This window comes from Mustela nivalis (genome assembly GCF_964662115.1).
Source record: "Mustela nivalis genome assembly, chromosome: 5".
Taxonomy (NCBI): domain Eukaryota; kingdom Metazoa; phylum Chordata; class Mammalia; order Carnivora; family Mustelidae; genus Mustela; species Mustela nivalis.
Window position 1 is genome coordinate 20,636,155 of NC_139024.1, and position 19,870 is coordinate 20,656,024.

A 19,870-nucleotide genomic window follows, 5' to 3' on the forward strand; every position below is an offset into this window, starting at 1 on the left:
ACGATGCTAAAACCAAGCCAGAAAATAATCCCTGCCCTCAAGGAGCTTACTGTTTCCTTTCATTATTTCATAGCTGTACAGATGGTGTTCGTTTATTCCAGTGGTAATACTTTTTCTTGGTGGATTGTAAAAGACGAGTTTTTTTTCTTGTTTGGTTAGCTATAAGGTCCTGCTTCCAGTGGGGTTCATTTTTGTTCTGTTTTGTTGAACTTGAAAGAGTAGTTCGTAATGAGAGTTCTCAGTGGCTTCGATTCTTTTCTCTATCACAAGGAACACACTTCTAGGGGAGAATCAGCATTTTATACCGATTTTTAAAACTGTGTCCTTCTACCTAGCCTGCCTGTTCTCCTAAGAAAAGCATTGTGAATTGCATATTGGTCACACATATAAGGGAAATAGCTGTTAGATACTGTTTTGAAGAAATGAATGTAGATCTCTTTCTCCTCCATTAATCAGTATTTCTCAACCTTGATGCTCTTAACATTTGGGGCCGGTTAATTCTTTGCTGTTGGAGGTTGTCCTGCATTGTACAATGTTTAGCAGTATCCTTGGCCTCTACTGACTAGGTACCAGTAATGCCTCTTTTCCTGAGTTGTGGCAACCAAAAGTGTCTCTAGACATTGCCTGTTATGTCTCTTGGTGGGTGTGAGAGGAGTAAAAGTCAGCCCCAGCTGAAAACCGCTGGTGTCGATAATGTGATACTGTGATTCAGTTCTCACAGCTTCCGATTACAGTTGATTAATGAAATCCCTGAAAAAAAGCACCTGGGACAAGAACTGTCTTCTGTTGGGCCTTTGTGGGAGCTCAAAGCAACTTTCTGCCATAAAGGAGTTAATATAAAGTAAGGAAGATATTTCTCAATCCTGTGAAGCAATACCCACAACAAATGATGAAATTCCTTCAGTAAATCATGCCTTGGACATAGTTTGCATTTCCTATTGGAAATTGGTTAAAATGGCATTCATCTACCATAAGTTAGAGAGCATGTTGGACCCAGTATATTGTAAGTTAATCTTGAATGATTTACACGTAAATGTGTTCCAGATTGGGTGATCTCAGCTCAGGCAGTGGGCGGCTCGTTTCCAGACATTTCCATTCTCAGGAACTGACATTGAATTCCACAAGTATTTATTGAAATGTGTAATGTAAGAGGACATTAGAGCAGTCTGATGTTGCTTTCCGATCCCTTTTCCCCAGAAAGGGCGTGCTCAGAACAGTGCCCCCCACCAAGAGTCTCTGTATCTGATATGACATTCCCCACTTTGGATTGCAAGATACTAAGAGCAACTAGTGCTTTCATTCTTCTTCACTGTCTGCCCCTTCCATTCCCGTAGCAGCTTGGCCCTCCCCAGTGAACACATGTAATTACATATGAGGTCATGCATTTCTTACTTGATCCTTTGGTTCCATACGGGCCACTCTTCAGAGTTTTGGAAGGGACATCCATTGCATGTTCTACCTACCCCCATCGACCTGATGGGTATTACAGTCCAAAGTACGATCATTTAACCAACTTAACCTTTTATTTCTGAATCCTCTTTCTTTCTCACATATACCAATAGATAAAGAAATGCATGGTCAACTGCTTATGTACGTTGCTGAGAGAAGGGTTGGTCTTGGCTGCAGAGAGAAAGGGTGAAAGAGAAACATACTGGGCTAGAGAATTCTCCCTCACTCATCTGATTGCCTGTATTAAGCACCTACTGTGTGCCACGCACTGGCATTATAGCTATGACAAAAGTGGACAGGGCCCTGTTTTCCTGGAACCCACAGTCCACTGGGCCATGAGGTAAGTGGGCAAACCATGCTTTAATATGGCAGAATAGGTGCCATGATGAGAGAAATCAAGATGCCAGGGGAGCACTTAGAAAGAGCATCACCCCAGCCCTGGAAGGCGGGTACAGGGATCAGAGAAGGCTTTGCAGAGGAAGCAGTATGAAGGGTATGTTGCACTTCAGGAAAGAATGTTCCAGGCCACATTCCAAGGCCTAAAGGAAGGCAGAAAAAATTGAACCTCTAAGTAACTGAGAAGTTCGGCATGTCTGGATAGTAGAGTGTGAGACGGGGAGAGTGAGAAGTAAAACGGAAGCAAATAAGGTTGCTTCCCAGGATTCTGACTTGAGCAAGTCAGTCATTGATGGTGGCATTTCTACAATAAACACAGAAGTAGGTTGGAGGAGGGTGGGGTGACAATGACCTGAGCTTTCAATCCACCACTAACTCTGGAACTTGAGATTGATTTTTTTTTTTAATATTTCTGAAAGATGTCAAAAGCTAATGGAAATTTGGAAAGTTAATTAGCAGCTGAAAATGATTTTGTCACTGTAGGCTATCATGACATCCTGCAAATATACCCAGACCTCTTTGTTTCTACCAATTCTATTCTATTTTTTATTTTTTTTTTAAAGTGGGGAGAGGCAGAGGGAAAGGGAGAGAGAGAATCGTAAGAAAGCTTCACCCCTAGCCCAGAGTCCAACGTGGGGCTCGATCTCACGACCCGAGATCATGACCTAAGCCAAAATCAAGAGTCAGACATTTAACCACCTGAGCCACCCAGGCGCCCCTAATTGTATTTCTCATCCAGCAATGATTTCTTAATTTTGATACTTATCATCATCTGACTGCTTAAAATTCACCAGGTGTGTGCCTGATAATGGGCACCCATGAGAAAAGAATCATGATGAGCTGCTCAGGGGCTGTCTTCTGGCTTTTCCAGCACTCCTCCACCCTCTTGCTTGGATTTTATTTTTTCTTGCCATAATGGAGGTTTTATTCTAATATTGCATGGACTCACTTTCTAGAACATATATTTTCCTTTTAGATAACTAAAGAAAAGCATAGTACGTGGTCTTGGGCTATCTTTAAGCAGGTGCATAGTGTTCTTAAAATCCTGCATAGGATTTTAAGGGGTACAGGCCTCATTTCAGGACATCGCTGCCTGGTGACTATACTCTGTGTGGCTCCTGTCACCCCAAGCACAGGGGGAACGAATGTGATTGTCAAGTTAAGGCCATGAGATCGCTTCTAACCATCCGCCCTAGGCACTGCCTTTCCTCCTGTCCCTTTTAGGCCTGAAATAGCCAAGGGCGAGCCTTATAAATGATCCCTCTTTCATCCAGCAGCCCTGCAGCTACCGAGCATCCGAGTTCACGTGGCTCCCTTTTGTTTTCGGCAGGAATTTAGATAATGGGCTGTGTGCAATGTAAGGATAAAGAAGCAACAAAACTGACGGAGGAGAGGGACGGCAGCCTGACGCAGAGCTCCGGGTACCGCTATGGCACAGACCCCACCCCGCAGCACTACCCCAGCTTCGGCGTGACCTCCATCCCAAACTACAACAACTTCCACGCAGCCGCAGGCCAAGGACTCACCGTCTTCGGGGGTGTGAACTCTTCGTCTCATACCGGGACCTTGCGTACCAGGGGAGGAACGGGTAAGAGTGAAGCTGTTCTGCATTCTTTTGTCAACTGAACATTCCTGTTCCAGGCCGCTCCCTTTGACTACGGATTAAACATGACGGTTTTCATCAGTCTCCATCTCTCCACTGCCAGATGAAGGGCTCTTAAAACAAAAACAAAAACTGAAACAAACAGGACTTGATGCACTGAGGAAATGCTGGCTTCAGTGGGGCGAGGTGCCCCCAGGTTGCCACTCTGGGAGGATTCTGCGTGGGTTAGGAGACACACAGCTGGCTCTAGGGTACTCTAGGCCCATCGGTGGTCCCGGCCGTGGCTGGCTATCTCAGCGTAACTAGCAGCTTTCTCCAAACACGAGTTCCATTCCAGATCTTTCGAATCAGAAGCTCTGGGATTGGATCTGAGACCGTTTTGTTTTGAGTCCTCTAGATATCCGTGCACTTTCCTCCCCTCCCCCAGCTAAGAGCCGCTTTGCAGGCAGTAGCACCTTCTCCCTCATCTTCCTAATCACCAGCCTGCCTGTCACCTCCCAGCCAGTGGGGACATTTGGCAGCATTCGGTTTTTGGCCATTCACCCTCATTAATGCTCTTTCTGATCGTCCCGTCATCTTCCATGTGACGGAATTTATCAACCCTCAAGTGGATCGTGATCTCTTGTATCTTAAAATCAAATTTTATGTATCCTTAAGGAATCCTTCTCTCTCTTTTTTGTTTTAAGTTTCCTTCCCTTTCCCACCATGACGCTCTGTTTTACTGCCATGTACATTTGCTGACTTAGCTAATACTTTGTAAAATATCTGGCATACATTCTCAGACATATGTTTCGCAGAATATTTGTAAGTTATCTCATGCATCCTTAGCCTTCCAAATCATCTCCCAGCATGTGAATCATGGTAACTAGATATTTGACATTATTTGTTCCAAAACTGTTTTGTGTATTAGAAAAGTTTGAAGAAATATACGTCCGCCATTATGCTCTTGGCTCATCTGGGAACAGAAGTCTTTTATGAGGACCCACTGTGCCTTTTTACCTGGGGGGGTTGGCACTACTGAGACATTACCAGGGGTTTTGTGGGGTTTTTTGTTTTGTTTTTCCCCTCTGCATGCCACATGGCGGTGTAGTTCTATCCAGGGGACCTGACCCAGAGCTTTAGGCACCACATCATTGTGTTGTAGTGGATCCAACTTTCTCTTTAGAGTAGGCCCCGTGTGAGCTAATGAGTGTTAGCCCACTCACTAATCTTTCCTACCTTCCTGGAAGGCCCCTGGAATGGAGGGAGGAAAGAAAGAAGCATTCTGTGGAAGTCTGTCTCTGAGGATCGGGAGGGGAGAAGAGCCAAAAATGCACCAGCACACACTTCCTGTGCCTGCTGAGCTCTCTGCCAACCAGACTGAGTTCTGCTGATGCAGACATTGACCTTGCTCATTCATTCATGAATGCTGGATCTGAATCCCTGTGTCTGCAGGTATCATTCATAAAGCCACTAGAAAGGGATACTTGCCTTGAACATGGGAGTCTACACTGTAGTCAGGGACAACCTTAGTATAAGAAGCCACCTGGTCCCTTTTAAAATTTGGAAGTTAATACATAGTACTCCCAAATGTTGGCAGATTTCTCTGCCTTGTATTATTTGGCTTTGTTATATGTGTGTGTGTGTCTCTCCATCACTGTGCTTAGTGCTTTAAGGCCAAGAACAGCGTCTTTGTGCCCCTGTGACCTCCTTTGACTCTCCCCTCCATCCTTAAAAGGTCAAAACCCCAGTGAGAACTTACTGGCCGAGCAGGGAGAGAGTGGGAGACTGGAAGTGTCTGTTCTCGTGGGCCTTATCTTCCACACGATGGAGCTTGGGTTTGTTTTCGAATTATGTAACAAAAGGAATCTGTTAATAGAGTGTTCAGTGAGAACAAGCATGACTTTACAGGTTTCCACGTCTTTGTTTTAAGCCAGTTTCTAACCTTTCAAAGAAATTGAAAGCTGCCAAGTGAACCCTGCTACTTTGCACGGTCAGACCTTCTGATTACCAGTTCTCCCCCAGGAAGTCCCACTTGGGATCGGGTAGAAAAACAAGCCCTGCCTCCTTCTCTGGTCTTCAAATAGTCCCACAGGCACATCTCCTCCCTTGGAAGTGCTGACACAGCAAAATGGCGGCTTGGTAAAGTGTGGAATCCGTGCCGTGCGTTCTATAGGCCACTAAAGGCACTTTGAAGTGTGCGGAGATCAAAATGAGGAGCCAGAGAGTGAGAAATGGAATGTATTAGTTAACAATGGCTGCATAACATGTTACTACAAACTTAGCAGCTTTAAGACAAAGCATATTGAGGACCTCGCAGTTCCTGGGGGTCAGAAATCCAGGAATGGCTTCTCTGGGTGCCTCATTTCAGAACCTCTCACTGGCTGCAGTCAGGAGGTGTTGGCCGGGCTGCAGTCACCTCACAGCCCAGCTGAGAAGGATCTGCTGCCAAGCTCGTGTGGTGCTGGCAGGACTCCGTTCCTCGTTGGCTGTTGGCCAGAGGCCACCCTCAGTTCTTTGTCATGCGTGTCTTTCCAACATGGCAGCTTGCTTCAGCAAAGTGTTCGGGCCACAGTGGCAACACAGAGAGTCGGCTGGGAAGTCGCAAGTTGCCATCTTCTGAAGCCTCGTCACTTACGGGACATCCCATCACCTTTGCCATGTCCTCTTGGTTAGAAGCAAATCACTGGGTTCGCCCACACTCACGGGAGGGGGATTACACACGAGCAGGAACGCCAGGAGGTGGGAATCATGGAGGGCCGTCTTGGAATTCTACCCACTATATGAAGGAGGTCCTAAGCCAAATGGGCTGCTGGAGATTTCCTGTTGTTGATAACAGACTTGTGCAGAGCAAGAAGGGCCTCTGTGGGGAGTCCATCAGCTGAGAAGACGTGGTGGGGGTGTGAAGAGGAATAAGGACTACAGATCGCTGCAAGGGTAGGCAGACTTGTGGCAGGAGAGAAGGAGTCCCCAGAGCAACTGCAGATGCTGAGAGCAAGACATCATTTGGGGTGAGCATTTGTGAGAGGGTCTTCTCAGACCCAGGCCACAGAAGGAGTCTCCCGTTACAGTCTCCATTACTGTGAGGTCACAGGAGAGAGGGATCTGTTTTACCCTCACCCTAACGTGGGCTCCTGAGAGGAAGGGAATCTGTGTCTTTAATTGCCGCAGACCTCCGCAGATCTGACCTCTAACACTGCTCTTGGCTGTGGACGTGATATTAATATCTGTCTCTTCCCGAGGACTCGTTCAGAGACCGCACAGTGCTTCCCCTGCAAAGGGCGAGGCATGACTTCAGCCCCGCCACCCTGGTTTCATGTTAATTACATCAGCGCACCATGTTATCACTGCTGATTAGATGAAGATTGTGAGAATGAGATTTCAGTGAACGATGTCATTTCTTGGCATTAATTTCCCCTTGTGTAATAATCTCTCCCCTTTTGGTTCTCAGGAGTGACCCTGTTTGTAGCCCTTTATGATTATGAAGCACGGACGGAAGATGACCTGAGTTTTCACAAAGGAGAGAAATTCCAAATACTGAACAGCTCGTAAGTTCGGAGAGGGACAGGGAAGTGTGCGTGTCTTTCAGACTGAGAAAGGATACTGGTGTTCCCGGTCTGTGCCTTTGTAGTTTCTGAAATGCTAAAAGAACACTTGCTGAATTGAGTAATGGGTAACAACTGAACTTGAGACATGAAGAGTTGACGAGCCAGTGCAGTATTTTACAGGGCTGGTGTCCAAGGAGCTTTTTGGAAGACACCACAGTCTCAGAGTTGAGGCTTTTGGTTTACAGGTTGGAAAGGTTCCGCTTTCGCCCCTTGTAGATCTGTGTTTTCAGATGATTGGCACAAAGCTTGGCTATCCACACCACCGTCTCTCTGCCTTGACATGGGTTGTTTGGGGTTTTTTTGTATTTTGCAAGATGCACTAGCTGAGCCCTCACTCACAGCCGGCAACAAGTTCCTTCTGTTTTCAAAACTGCTAAATACTCTGATTGGTGAGGCTCTGGAGGCGTTGCCCCATAGTGAAAATTCGCGAGTGACTGAAATCTTTGTGAGAGGGAAGGAGAAGTGACTTCGCCCACTTGCCAATGACTACAATGTGTGCGTTTTAAATGTGACCCGTAGGAACAACAGTTCAACAGGCAATGGGGACATTCTAAGGGTAAGAATCACTCACTGCAATTCTACACTTAAGACCTATAGAAGAGTAAACATGGGATATATGATATTATATATAGGGAAACATATCTCCCTGTAGGTTTTAAATATTGCCTCTATTAGGTTAAGACAGTATGCCTGGTGGTGGGAGCTCCTGGCTGGTGCAGTCTGTAGACCATATAACACTTGATCTTGAAGCTGTGAGTTCGAGCCCCACATTGAGTGTAGAGTTTACTTTAAAAAAAAAAAAAAAAAAGAGGGTAGTTAGCTCAATCAGTTAGGCATCTGACTCTTGATTTGGACTCAGGTCATGATCTCAGGGTCGTGGAGCCCCATGTGGGGCTCTGTGCTGGGCAGTGGAACCTGCTCAAGTTTCTCTCTCTCTTTCTGCCTTCCCCCCACCCACTCAAAAAAAAAGAAAAGAAAAGAAAAAGAAAATGGTGATGTCCCCATCAGCAGTCAGGCCTCTTACCCTGTAGCTCAAGTTTTCCTTGTGAGCACTCCGCAGGGACTGGGAAGACATGCCACCCCAGGGCTGGGGGCCCACCAGGAAGTTCTATGCCACCAGCTCCACTTGCTGTATTCTCCATTCCCTGAGCAAACCATGATGGCAGAAGGACCGGTCAAAGCCTGGCTCTTCAGCTTTTCGGAGAGCTCCAGCAAGAGGAGGGGGAGCGAGGGGAGCCAGACTGCGCCCCAGAGCATCCCTGTCCTGGGAAAGACAAGTGGTCATTGTCACAGGGAACTCCCTCAGGCCTGAAAGCTGCTTCCTTGGAAAGCCCACCCCTTCCCGGGACGCCCCCAACTCAAGGACAGGAGCTGGGTTCCTCCCACAAGAGGTCACTCTTCTGGATCTCGGAAAACTGTCTACATAGTAGCCACAGCGTTGCTCGGGTTTTTTTTTACTTAGTATTGTCATCATTAATGGGTAAGGGTGGGAGGGCGGGGTTGAACTTTTTAAATACATGCAGAAAACTGCATGTGTCAGAAGCGTGCATGGTGGTGGTCACGCAACAAATTGGGCTTAGTTCTGCCTAACTTTACACTTGAAAGTGGTTGAAATGGTAAATTTTGCTATGCGTGTTTTACCACAATGTTTTCAAAGTGTACAGTTTGCTGTATTTGCACAAACTGTGTATCCCGTGCAACCAGCACCCAGATCAAGAAGAACGTGACCTGCCCCCTAGTAGGCCCCCACAGCCACAGAGATTTTTTTTTTTTAATAGAAAACAGCTGCCATTTATTGACAGCTCCTCTGTGCCAGCTGTGTACTCGGTTGCAAGTGTTCTCATGCATGCAGTAGTCTGTGATGTGCCTCACAGTCATGGTTCGACATACAAGGAGCCAGAGGCTGGAGTTAGGAGCTGCCTGGGTGCCCAGAAGAGCCAGCAGGTGGCAGAGCCACGGGTGAGGTGTGGGAGTGGCACCCTGAGGACTGTGTCAGGTTTGGTCTCACAAGGGCCTAGAGGACCAACCCCCAACCTCCAGCCCAGAGAGGACTGAACCTTTCAAGATACATGAAAGTTTAGGTCGGCTGGGAGGTGAGAGAGAGGGGAAGTGGGCTTTGATCTCTTCTGATCTATGATTCCTTATTGTTATTTTGATTCTCAGATGAATGCTTCTCCTCTGAGTCTACCTGCTTTGAATTCTGAAATACCCTCTGCTTCCCCTCCCTGTTCTCTATAATTTTCTCTCAGTCCCAAAGCTGGTTAGAACTTCTAACCAACTTCAGAAAGGTGAGAACTAGGGAGGAGTAGGAAGTACCACCCAGCTCGTCCTCTGCAGGTTTGTCCACACCCCAAGGGGATCCACACATCAAATCATGGGACCCTTGGAAAGCCAGTCCTTGCCAAAGTCATATTTGTGACTTCTTCCTTTGTTGATCTGGATAGGATCGACAGTGGCATCAGTTGAATTTTGAAGAAACATTGCAGGAAGATCCAGTCTATCTCAATCTGTGTTTTATGATTTACACGAATGGCCTTTCGTGTTTTACAGGCTTTGAGGCTCTGGTTTTGTTCTCTTATCAGAAAATATTACAAAGGTTTTTTTCCCCCTTATTTAATGTTCTTCCTTCTTGCCAGTGAAGTTCCTCATCCTACATGCCATCTAAATGCCCTTTTCCAGGGTTATGGGGGGAAAAAATAAGGTTTCTACAACAAATACAGTATCTTGAAGTAAAGGGTAATAACAGGGAAGAGGAAATCATGAAGGACAAACAAAGCAATGATAGAGAACCAGATGGTAAGCGCCTCCTTCCCCTCCCCCAGTCCCTCCCAGCCCCTGGCACTCCTCCACTGGGGGGGGGGGGGTGGCACTCTGTTCTCCCTGGGGCAGCTGCCACACCTCCTAGTACTTGTGTCCTCCCACTCCTTATCCCATCCAGAGGCAGAAAGAGAAGGCGGCAGGGCTGGCCTTTGTGCTTTCAAGTGTGGCAGGACCCAGGTGGTATACGTGTGTGCTTGTGCCCCGAGCCGGTAGCACTGCCGCCTGGCATGGGGTAACGGTTCTTCAGGGACCCGTTTCAAGTACTCAGTGTAGTGCACTTGCACATCAATAAACTTGAACCCATTTTACAGACTACTTAAATGCATCTATTTTATTCCCTATTTTCACATTTCGTGACTTGGTGATTTACCACCTAATAATAAACATGTTACACAGAGTAGAGTAGTGCCTACAGTAGTGACTCCTTTAAAGTTCTTTCCATCTTGTTAAGGAGAAATCTGGGATTAGCGGGTCCCATCTATGCATTTGATAACGTTGTTATGAATATGCTCTCTGAGCATATTCAGAGAGCATATTGTCATCTTACTCTGCGGTAAGATGACAATAACCAAATTGAGAAAGAATATAGCATTTATAATAAAAACACTCCACAGCTCAGTGGAACAGGCTCACTTCTGTGTGCAGATGCTACTTCCTGGCTGTCTCAGAGGCCAACAAACCCAATAAGTGATTTAGGGGATTGAGAACAGGCTCTTTTAGTAAGTCTTTAAATTAGAGGAATAGGGGAAGCTATTATAAAAACTTAAAAGTGATTCTAAATGAGAGCCTTAAATCATATTTTTGAGTCAAAGCTAGATAAAGAAAATCTCACCAATGCTGAATTAATGAAATAACTGTAAGAACAGGTTTTTTTTAAGTGCATTTTTTTTAAAGATTTTTTATTTATTTATTTGACAGAGAGAAATCACAAGTAGATGGAGAGGCAGGCAGAGAGAGAGAGAGGGAAGCAGGCTCTCCGCTGAGCAGAGAGCCCGATGCGGGACTCGATCCCAGGACTCTGAGATCATGACCTGAGCCGAAGGCAGTGGCTTAACCCACTGAGCCACCCAGGTGCCCCTTTAAGTGCATTTTTAATAATGTTAATTTTCACAATAATTTAAGAAGTAATAAGTCACATAGTAAAGATTCTGTTTTCCTAAATCAAGGTGAATGATTTGTGAAAGAGTATTATTTGTGAGTGAATTGGACTTCCAGTGCATTGAAAAGATGATTTATTCATTTGCTCAAAAGATTTTTTTGATAGATGTTTTGAGTCTGTACCAGCCTTTTTGGGCACAACCTGTGAGGCTTACTACATAATACATTGTTTCCTTGTCACTTCATATTGACTTTGATGGGAAAAATGACCCTAGTTGGCCTCAAAAAAGAAAAGAATTTTCTTTCTCATGAGTAACTCAAAACCTTGTGAGATTAATGGAGTCACTTAAGAGAAAATCATGAATTCCTGATACATGACTTTAGAATGAGCTGATAGTTGGATTCTAATCTGTGCTAAGCCATTTAGGTGCTAATTTCAAAATGAGATGTTAGTGCTGGATTTGAAATGGAAATTGTAGTTGACCCTTGAGCAATGGGAAGCTTGGGGCACCAGCTCCCCGCACTGCGTGTGGTCAAAAATCTGCATATAACCTTGACTCCCCAAAAACTTCTAATAGTCTACTGATAACTAGAAGACTTACCGATAGAGTCAATTAACACATATTTCATATATGTATGATATATACTGTGTTCTTAGAATAAAGTGAGCTAGAGGAAAGAAATGTTATTAAGAAAATCATAAGGAAGAGAGTACATTTACTGCACTGTTTTTATTGGGAAAGATCTGCATATAAGTGGACCCATGCAGCTCAGACCTGTGCTGTTCAAGGGTTAACCATACTTGATTAATCTCGGATCATCTGATGGGGCGTCTTGGTGGCTAGGCCATTAAGCCTCTGCCTTCGACTCAGGTCATGATCCCAGGGTCCTGGGATCAAGCCCCGCATCTGCCTCTCTGCTCTGCAGGAAGCCAGCTTCTCCCTCTCCCCCTCCCCAGGTTTGTGTTCCCTCTCTGGCGGTCTCTCTCTCTCTGTAAAAAAAAAAAAAAAAAAAGAAAAAGAAAAGAAAAGAAAGAAAGAAAAAAGAAGAGAAATCCCAGATCATCTGAATAAGACTGGGGTTGTCCAGCCCCCGGGCAAAATGTATTGGCTTCCCGCCTCGGGTGACATTTCCACATACCCAACACTGATACCAGATAGTCTTCTTAATTTAAGTCAATTAGAGCTCACTTGATGGAGGTTGCAATTAAAGAGAAGCTGCTGCTGAAAGCTCTTAATTTTTTACTATTTTGGAGCATTTCCTGGGTGTGGGGTTTGGGAGGTGGAGTAAGGGAAAGAGAAAGGAGAGGTGGGGGAGATGGTAGGTATTGTTAATTTTTTATGATGAAATGTCTCCATCTGGTGGAACTTTGGAGTAGTAAACATTGTCACCAGCTTGAAGCCTCCAAAGCCATTTCTTAGCACATGTTCAAAGAAAAAAATTAATTTCCACATGTGTTGCTAGATGGTATACTTAACAATTGCATGTATTTCTTTTAGAGGACACAGAAATGAAACCAATATAAACTGTTCAATGGTTAACAGTTTTACTTTCATGATTTGAGGCCAAAAGCCAGAGGAATCCAATAGGGGAGCAGCACAGTAGACCACACGATCAGTAAAGACCCAGCTCCTAAGTCGAGTGATGGGTCCACAGGGGTTCATATACATGTATGTTCCTCCATGCGTGTCAGTCACTTCCTGAGACAAATCTGGACATAAACTAAAGTTTTCTTAGCAAAGACTTCCCAGGTATGAGAACTTATCTCCTTGTTTTGGTTGATTTGTCCGTTTAAATTTGTCTAACAGGGTGAAAAAAGGAAAGACTGAAAAATGAATTAAAACATAAGTTTTTAGGGTCACCTGGGTGGTGCTGCCAGTTAAGTGCCAAGCTCTTGGTCTCGGCTCAGTCCTGATTCAGGCTCGTGGGATGGAGCCCCACATCGCAGAGCCTGCTTAAGATTCTCTCTCTCCCTCTCCCTCTCCACCCTCTAAAATAAATAAATAAATATTTAAAAAGGCAAAAGACATAAGTTTTTAAAAGCCTTTGCCAGCACCCTGTTTTCTCATGGGCTGATTTGTGTCACTTGTGCCACCAAGCACTGGCCCACAACCACACCCAGTGCACGTGGGGGCTTGTCGCCGCTTGCCTGTTACTTTATTAAATCCTGTCTGAGTTGTTGCTCATCAGTGTCCTCGCTCAGAGAGTCAGTCTTCAGAGAATGGGGCTCTCGAGTAAGGCGCCTGTTAATACAGAGGCTGGTTATTCTCTACCTAATCCCATCAGCCTGATGAAGATCTTGACCGGGGCTAAAAGCCAACAGGTTTTCTTCCCTAGCTTTGACACAGAATCTGGCTACAAAATGATGTAAAGGAAAAAAGGGGGGGGGCAGGGTTTTCTCTTGCTGCTTCCAAGGACCAAAAGAGGAAGGAGAACAGGCCCTGAGCCCCTGCCGGAGAGCCACCAGACAGGTCCTGGTATGCCCAAGGGCAGCAGCCTCGCCTCCTCCCCTGACCTTGCACCCCTGGCCGCAGGCTGGTGCCGGGTTCTGTGGACTCCACGCAAGGCAGGGCTGCGGCCCCACATGTGTGTGGGAAGAGTCACACACTCCGCCCCTTCTCTCCGTCACACGTCCATTGCCGTGAGTCCAACACATCAACTCTAACTGTTGAACTGACCCGTTTGTTCTAAGCTGAGAGTGGTGTTACAAGCCCCCCCTTTCACGTCCTTCTGCCCGCAGACCTGAGAGCCCGCCTTCCCCATCCCGACTGAGACAGGCTGTTTCCTGGAACACTGGGTCTTAAACAGAGTGGGGAGACTCAGAACCTGAAGTGCCTGGCCGGTTTCGGTCCCCCACCCACCCACCCCTGCACACTTGTACACACACAGCTAGACCCTTCCTCTCCCGTGCACCAGACTCAGGTCTGTAGTCAGTGGAATAACCTCAGGTTGAAGGCTTCTGAACCAGGCCTACCCTGTTGGCCTCATCATTCTACCCATTGTCTTGAAAGCAAGCAAGGCAGGTATGCGGTGTAGGCTTTCATTCCTTCCTGGGCCTCCTAGCAGGCTTCCTGTCTGAGATGATGGGCAGATGAGCTGTTTTCTTTCCTGATCTATTAATGGCTAACAAAATAACACTAGAGCCAGCAAACACTTTGCATCTGTCCAGCAATACCAGAGGATGCTGCTTACCTCAGGATGTGAGTTGAAATAGAGACTTAGCTAAATTAGTAGAGTTAGTGCATGCTTTGTTTTTCCTTCTAGCTTTGCTGAGATATAACTGACACATAACATTGTATAGGTTGTGATGGGTTGTGTACAACATGACGGGTTGTACGATATGTATGGTGTACCATGTACAGTGTGTTGGGTTGACACATGTATATATTGTGAATATTTACCACAATAACACATCCTTCACCTCACATAACTACCATTCTGTTTTTGTTACAGGATTTTTCTAAAGTAGCCTGAGGTTGGGTTCCCTTCCCCTCTGTCCAAGGTGGGGACACTTACCAAGCAAAATGCCCCTCCACCCCAAGAGAGCTCTCTCATGTCCAGGGTTCAACGTTGTTAATTTGCAAATAAAATAAGAAATGAGAGACAGCACTGGAGTCAAGCGACAGTCAACTCAGACTGTAGCCCTGTGACCCTTACAAAGGCCTATGTTGGAATGTGGAGAAATAAGGCAGTGGAATGACTAGGAGATGTCTTACACTCTTACGGCGTTGAGTCTGTAACTGTAGGACACTGAAATGGTCAACACATTCACTTCCTTTTCTCTTTGTTCTCTGCAGGGAAGGAGACTGGTGGGAAGCCCGCTCCTTGACAACCGGAGAGACTGGTTACATTCCCAGCAATTACGTGGCTCCCGTTGACTCTATCCAGGCAGAAGAGTATGTTTTGTTTGTTGTTTTCACTCAACTACTTGCTTTTAAAAGTTAGCTGTCACAATAAAATGCCATTAACTTTGTGCAGGAGGGAGAAGAAATTCGCTAGAGCGATTTCAGGGCTGAGAGGATATGCCATGTTTTCCCAGGCCTTGTGCTGCGGTTTTTGCCATATCTATGTAACACTCGTACTATTACTAACTTACTATTTTTCCTTACACCTGTTTTTTAAAAACATACTTAATTCGAAAGGGATCGTTATCAGAACCCTAATGAAAACCCAATATTACTTGTCATAGAAACTAACCAGGAAAACGCGATGAAGTTCTGGCCAGAGCATGTTGTTACTGTGAGTGCAAGGTTCAAAGCCTATAGTCTGCTGAAAAAAAATGAGAGCGAGGGTGGGAAAAAGAATGGGAGTGGGCAGGGGAAGAGAAAGGCTGGGAGGGGGTCAAGGGGGCAAGTAATTATTAAAGATCAGCATTCGATTTTCTTTCTGAAGGTACTAGAAGTATCTCACATACTCCCACAGCTCAGGGAAATCCTCTGATGGTACATTTCAGATGCTCCTTTCCTTTGATTTGGGGTCTTGGTTGGTTTCTTTGATAGTAAGTTGTGACTAGCCGTTAGTTGGACCAAGAAATTTCACTGGTACCAGTTTGGGGAGATGGTCTGTAGGCTGAGGGGATTCTAGGAGGGACAGCCACTGTTCCTTTTCCTGACCTGTGGAGGACTCCTGGCCACTTCCAAAAGGGAGAACTCTCAGAGTGGCTTGTGTGAGGACCCTCTTTTTTGAACTGAGGGAAAGAAAACTGGCCCAGGACTCCCAAACCGGGGACCTGTCCTCCTCCCTGATGCCCTGGGGACCTGTCTCTTCTGGGAGTCTTGCCTCACAAGTAAGGGAGTCAAGGAAAGTCAGACACGAGGCCCAGTCTTTGGCTCTGGTACTGCATTTTGCACTGGGGATTAGACTGCACACCCCAGCCAAACCCCCAACTGCTTCACCGCCTTGCCTTTAATTCCTAATTATATTCGCTCTAAGACAGTTGCTTTTGTTCCTCACTCCCAAATACTCAGTGCTTCTGCGCTCATTTTTTTCTCCTCGGGAGTGTGTTTTATCATCAGAGAATAAAGGAATTTGTATCGAATTTTTATTTTAGGGCACATTTGCAAACATCTTTGTGTTCGTTCAGAATAAAAGGTACCACTAAATGTGGCATTTTTATTTAACTGGGAACCTACCAACTCTATATTTAAGTTATATATGTGTGTAATGTAATATATTTTTAAATACTTTGTTTTTAAAGATAAATTAGCATTTTAAGGAGATAACGCATATGGTTTTCATAGGCAATTAATTACCATTATCTGAAAATGCTCTTGTTTTAGTTCCATCCATTGTTCTAACAGCTCTCTATTCAGCACTGTTCGCCTTCGTGCTGCGTTTTCATTGGGCAGCTGATGCAAACCCAGAAAGTCATTTTTCATAAATAATTGTGATTCTCTTTCCACCATCTAGTGCTAAGTTAGGATCATTACCCAGTGCGGTGCCTTTAAAAGTCACTGCGGAGCTCGCTTGCAGCGCGTCTTTTCTCATCTCGTGAGGCTCTTTCATTCACAAAAGAAATTTGACAGGGAACACATAATAGCTGTGTTCAAGTATAATGAATTAAAATTTCATCTTAGAAACTGGATCCTTTCGCAGTCGAATATTCTAAAACTGTTTCTAGGCACCGATGCCGGCAGGGCGCTCCGGACTTGCTCCTCGGGTTCCCACAGCACCTGCTGCTGCGGCTGCTTCAGCGCCCCGGGCGCAGACGCTAGCCAAGGGCCGGGCCACGGTTAGGGCTGCGGGGTGGGAGGGAAGGGAAGAGGTCAGCAGCCGCGGTTGGGAGCTGACTGGAGGGGCTGCCTTCTCACATGGCACCAGAGTGTCGTCTCAGGGCGGGTAGGAAGCGTCTGCAAACGCCAGTCATTTGTTAGGGACGCGCTCGTTGACTGTTCACAGGGACCCGTCCCTGCAGCCGAGCACGCATGCGCAGACCCCACCCACCTGCGGGCAGAGCCTTTCATTTACCCAAGTCCTCACACCTGCTGGCCAGGAAGAGCATGAAAGCAGGCATCCAAGGGCAGCACTCATCTCAAATTAGGGGTCGTCTTGACAATTTTTTTCAAAGCTGCTATAGGTACAAAGTTACTGAAAATATCGGGTCTTTGTTCTTTATCCGTTCTGACTTTTTTTTAATGCTTGATTAATGATCTTATCTAGACGAAGGCTGCGTTTCATTATTTCCCAGAGGTTGTAATTATGCTCCGAAATCCCAGGGTCTTGGAGGTGTGCGTGGGAAGGGTCTCCTGCAGTTGCCCTTTCAAAACAAGATTTCTCCTTTTGTGAATGCAGGGGGCAGTGTTAACACAAACCAGTTCTTGTCACTCTGGAAGGGAAGGGAAATCAGCCACAATTCGAAACTGATTTTTTTTTTTCTTTAAAGAGTGAAAGAGATGGATTAGGGATGGATGGAATCAGAAGCAGACTGAAAGGGAGCGAGATGAGGCTAGGGAGACATGCCGAGGGAAAGGCTGCGGCTGTGATCGGAGGTGAGGAGGAGTGCTATTGCGTTTTTGTAAACGAGCCTTACAAAACGCTTCCTTCCCTTGATCTCATTGAAAGGTGGTACTTTGGAAAACTTGGCCGAAAAGATGCTGAGCGACAGCTTTTGTCCTTTGGAAACCCGAGAGGTACCTTTCTTATCCGTGAAAGTGAAACCACCAAAGGTAAGATAAGGAGTTGAAGAACTTGGTTGTCATTCAAATCTGTGGATTAGTCAGAGGGGATGAAAAGCTTATCTCTAATGTACAAGGGTTTTTAAATGGCACATCTATCCTCCCTGCCTTGTGAACGGAGTCCAATTTTCAGTTTTCCCTCCAGGCTCTAGAACTGCAGACAGCTAAAAAGGCCTGCAGAGGCTCAGAATCAAGCCCTTCGTCCCGAAACAGAGGCCAGGCAGCTTCACTCCTGCAGGCACACAGGATCATAGAATTTGCAGCAGGTCTTTAGAATTACGATTTTCTACAACTCTTAGTTCCTCAGGCACCAATCCTACAGGTTGTTTTTGCATTCCTTTTGTTTTTTCAAAACTGACTGCTTTCCTGCAGCCACTGGCCTTTATTATTATTTAACCACACATTAGAGCCTAGGAGAAAAGCTGGGCCAAGGGAAAGCAGGAGCCGTGGCCTTCCAGCTCGATCTACCAGGCGTGGGGGTCTGCTCATGAGACAGGGTTGTGAGAAGGAACTGGAGGCTTCCTTTTAGAGCCACACCTGCTCCTTATACCTGTTTAACTCACACTGCCTCTGCCTCTGCGTCTGCGACACTCCATGGACAAGGATGATGAGGAGAGCCACCCCGGCCAGCTGGGCTGTGTTTCTCTTCTCTTCATCTTCCCTCCCGCCCACCCCCCAGGGGTTGGGGCTGTACCCTATTAGGCAACATGAGGGTACTAAAGAGAGTGTTGTAGGAAAAGCCCAGGTGGGCTTTCATTCTCAAGGATAAAATCACTGAATTGCTGCTATCTCCTGATACTTGCAATAAAGAGGTATTTTCTTCCACTGAGTGGAAGTGTGTGTGTGCCCATGCGTGTGCGCACGTACACATGTGTGCGTCCTCTTCATAATTGTTGATCAGCGTACTCAAGTAAACGAGACCCAGAAGACAAACGAGCTCGCAAAATGATTGGAGCTGCTGATGCTATGTGCGTTTGTACCAGGTGCCTATTCACTGTCCATCCGAGACTGGGACGACATGAAAGGAGACCACGTCAAACATTATAAAATTCGCAAACTTGACAATGGTGGATACTATATTACCACCCGGGCCCAGTTTGAAACACTTCAGCAGCTTGTACAACATTACTCAGGTAAACCCTGATTCTAACTAATGAGTAACCCCTGGTACCCCTGGTACCCTGGAGGGGATGGGGAGCCGAGGGGAGGGGGTATGTGTTGGGGGGGGGTGGGTACAAGCATATACGAAGTCAGCAGTGACAATTCGCCAGCTGCACAAGGTGGGGCACGGCTGAATAGGTTCTACATATTAGTTCCATATGTATACGTTTGTCAAAAGACTGTAACTTTCTAGTTTCCCAAGGACAAAGCAGTAAGTTAAATTGTAAAAGCCGTCATCTTTTCCTGTTCCCCTGGAGTCTGGAATTGGAAACTGTGACAGGATAGGGAGCAGTGTCTGGAGGGAACTCCCAGGGGGCTCCTGTTGGGGGTCCCCCAGTTCACACTCAGCACTCACACGAGTGGCTGCACATGCTTTTCATTCCCATGACCAGAGGAATTTCGCAATCCACTTATCATGTTCTGTTTCTCCACCAGTGCTGCTGTTTGCTAACGAGATGTAGACTGTGTGACCCACACACGTAGCTCAGTTACAGCTCTTGTATAAAACTTCGGAACAGTCAGTAGAGCAGTCGCTGTCCGGACCCCCGATGTCACTGCTAGTGTGTTGTTCCTAGAGATGTACACTTACTAGGTGCTTAGGTGTGCAGTCTGTACATCTTAGTAGAGGATGTGGTCTTACGCATAAGTATCAAAATGACCACTTTCGTTCCAAGATTAGCAAAAGCCTCCCACTATGTAACATACACAGGTGGTTTTTTATATAGATACATATGTACAGATATAGAGCTATGTCCCCTTAAGCCCAGTAGTATTTTTGTGGTGTATATGTGTGTATATATATATATACACTCATATATTCATATACACATAGATACATTTTATATTGTTCTTCAAGACAATAACAACACCACAAAATAGTACACGACTTGATCTCAACTATTGCTCTGTGCACATTCATTTTAAAAAATGTGTGTGTCATTTTTTTAGCACCACGAAAAGCAATCTTTTGAAAATGACAATAAGAAACACCTCTCGATTGATCCTGGGCACTAATGAAAAAGTGAAAAAATTAACAACACTTGGAGCTACTCATTGATTAGGATATCGGGTAGCTTTAGTTT

The 19,870-nt window shown here is 45.7% G+C and overlaps 1 protein-coding gene across 13 annotated transcripts in view; it reads left to right on the top strand.

Moving 5' to 3' along the window:
* The window catches only part of FYN (FYN proto-oncogene, Src family tyrosine kinase), a 209,351-nt gene that overhangs the window by 149,535 nt on the left and 39,946 nt on the right, over positions 1-19,870 (top strand). For all 13 annotated transcript variants that reach the window (XM_082731954.1, XM_082731960.1, XM_082731949.1 and 10 more), the window contains 5 exons: positions 3,176-3,433; positions 6,879-6,975; positions 14,751-14,849; positions 17,515-17,618; positions 18,611-18,760. In XM_082731954.1, the coding sequence (XP_082588080.1) occupies positions 3,187-3,433; positions 6,879-6,975; positions 14,751-14,849; positions 17,515-17,618; positions 18,611-18,760 (697 nt within the window). In that variant the 5' untranslated portion in view covers positions 3,176-3,186. The remainder of the gene's footprint in view (positions 1-3,175; positions 3,434-6,878; positions 6,976-14,750; positions 14,850-17,514; positions 17,619-18,610; positions 18,761-19,870) is intronic.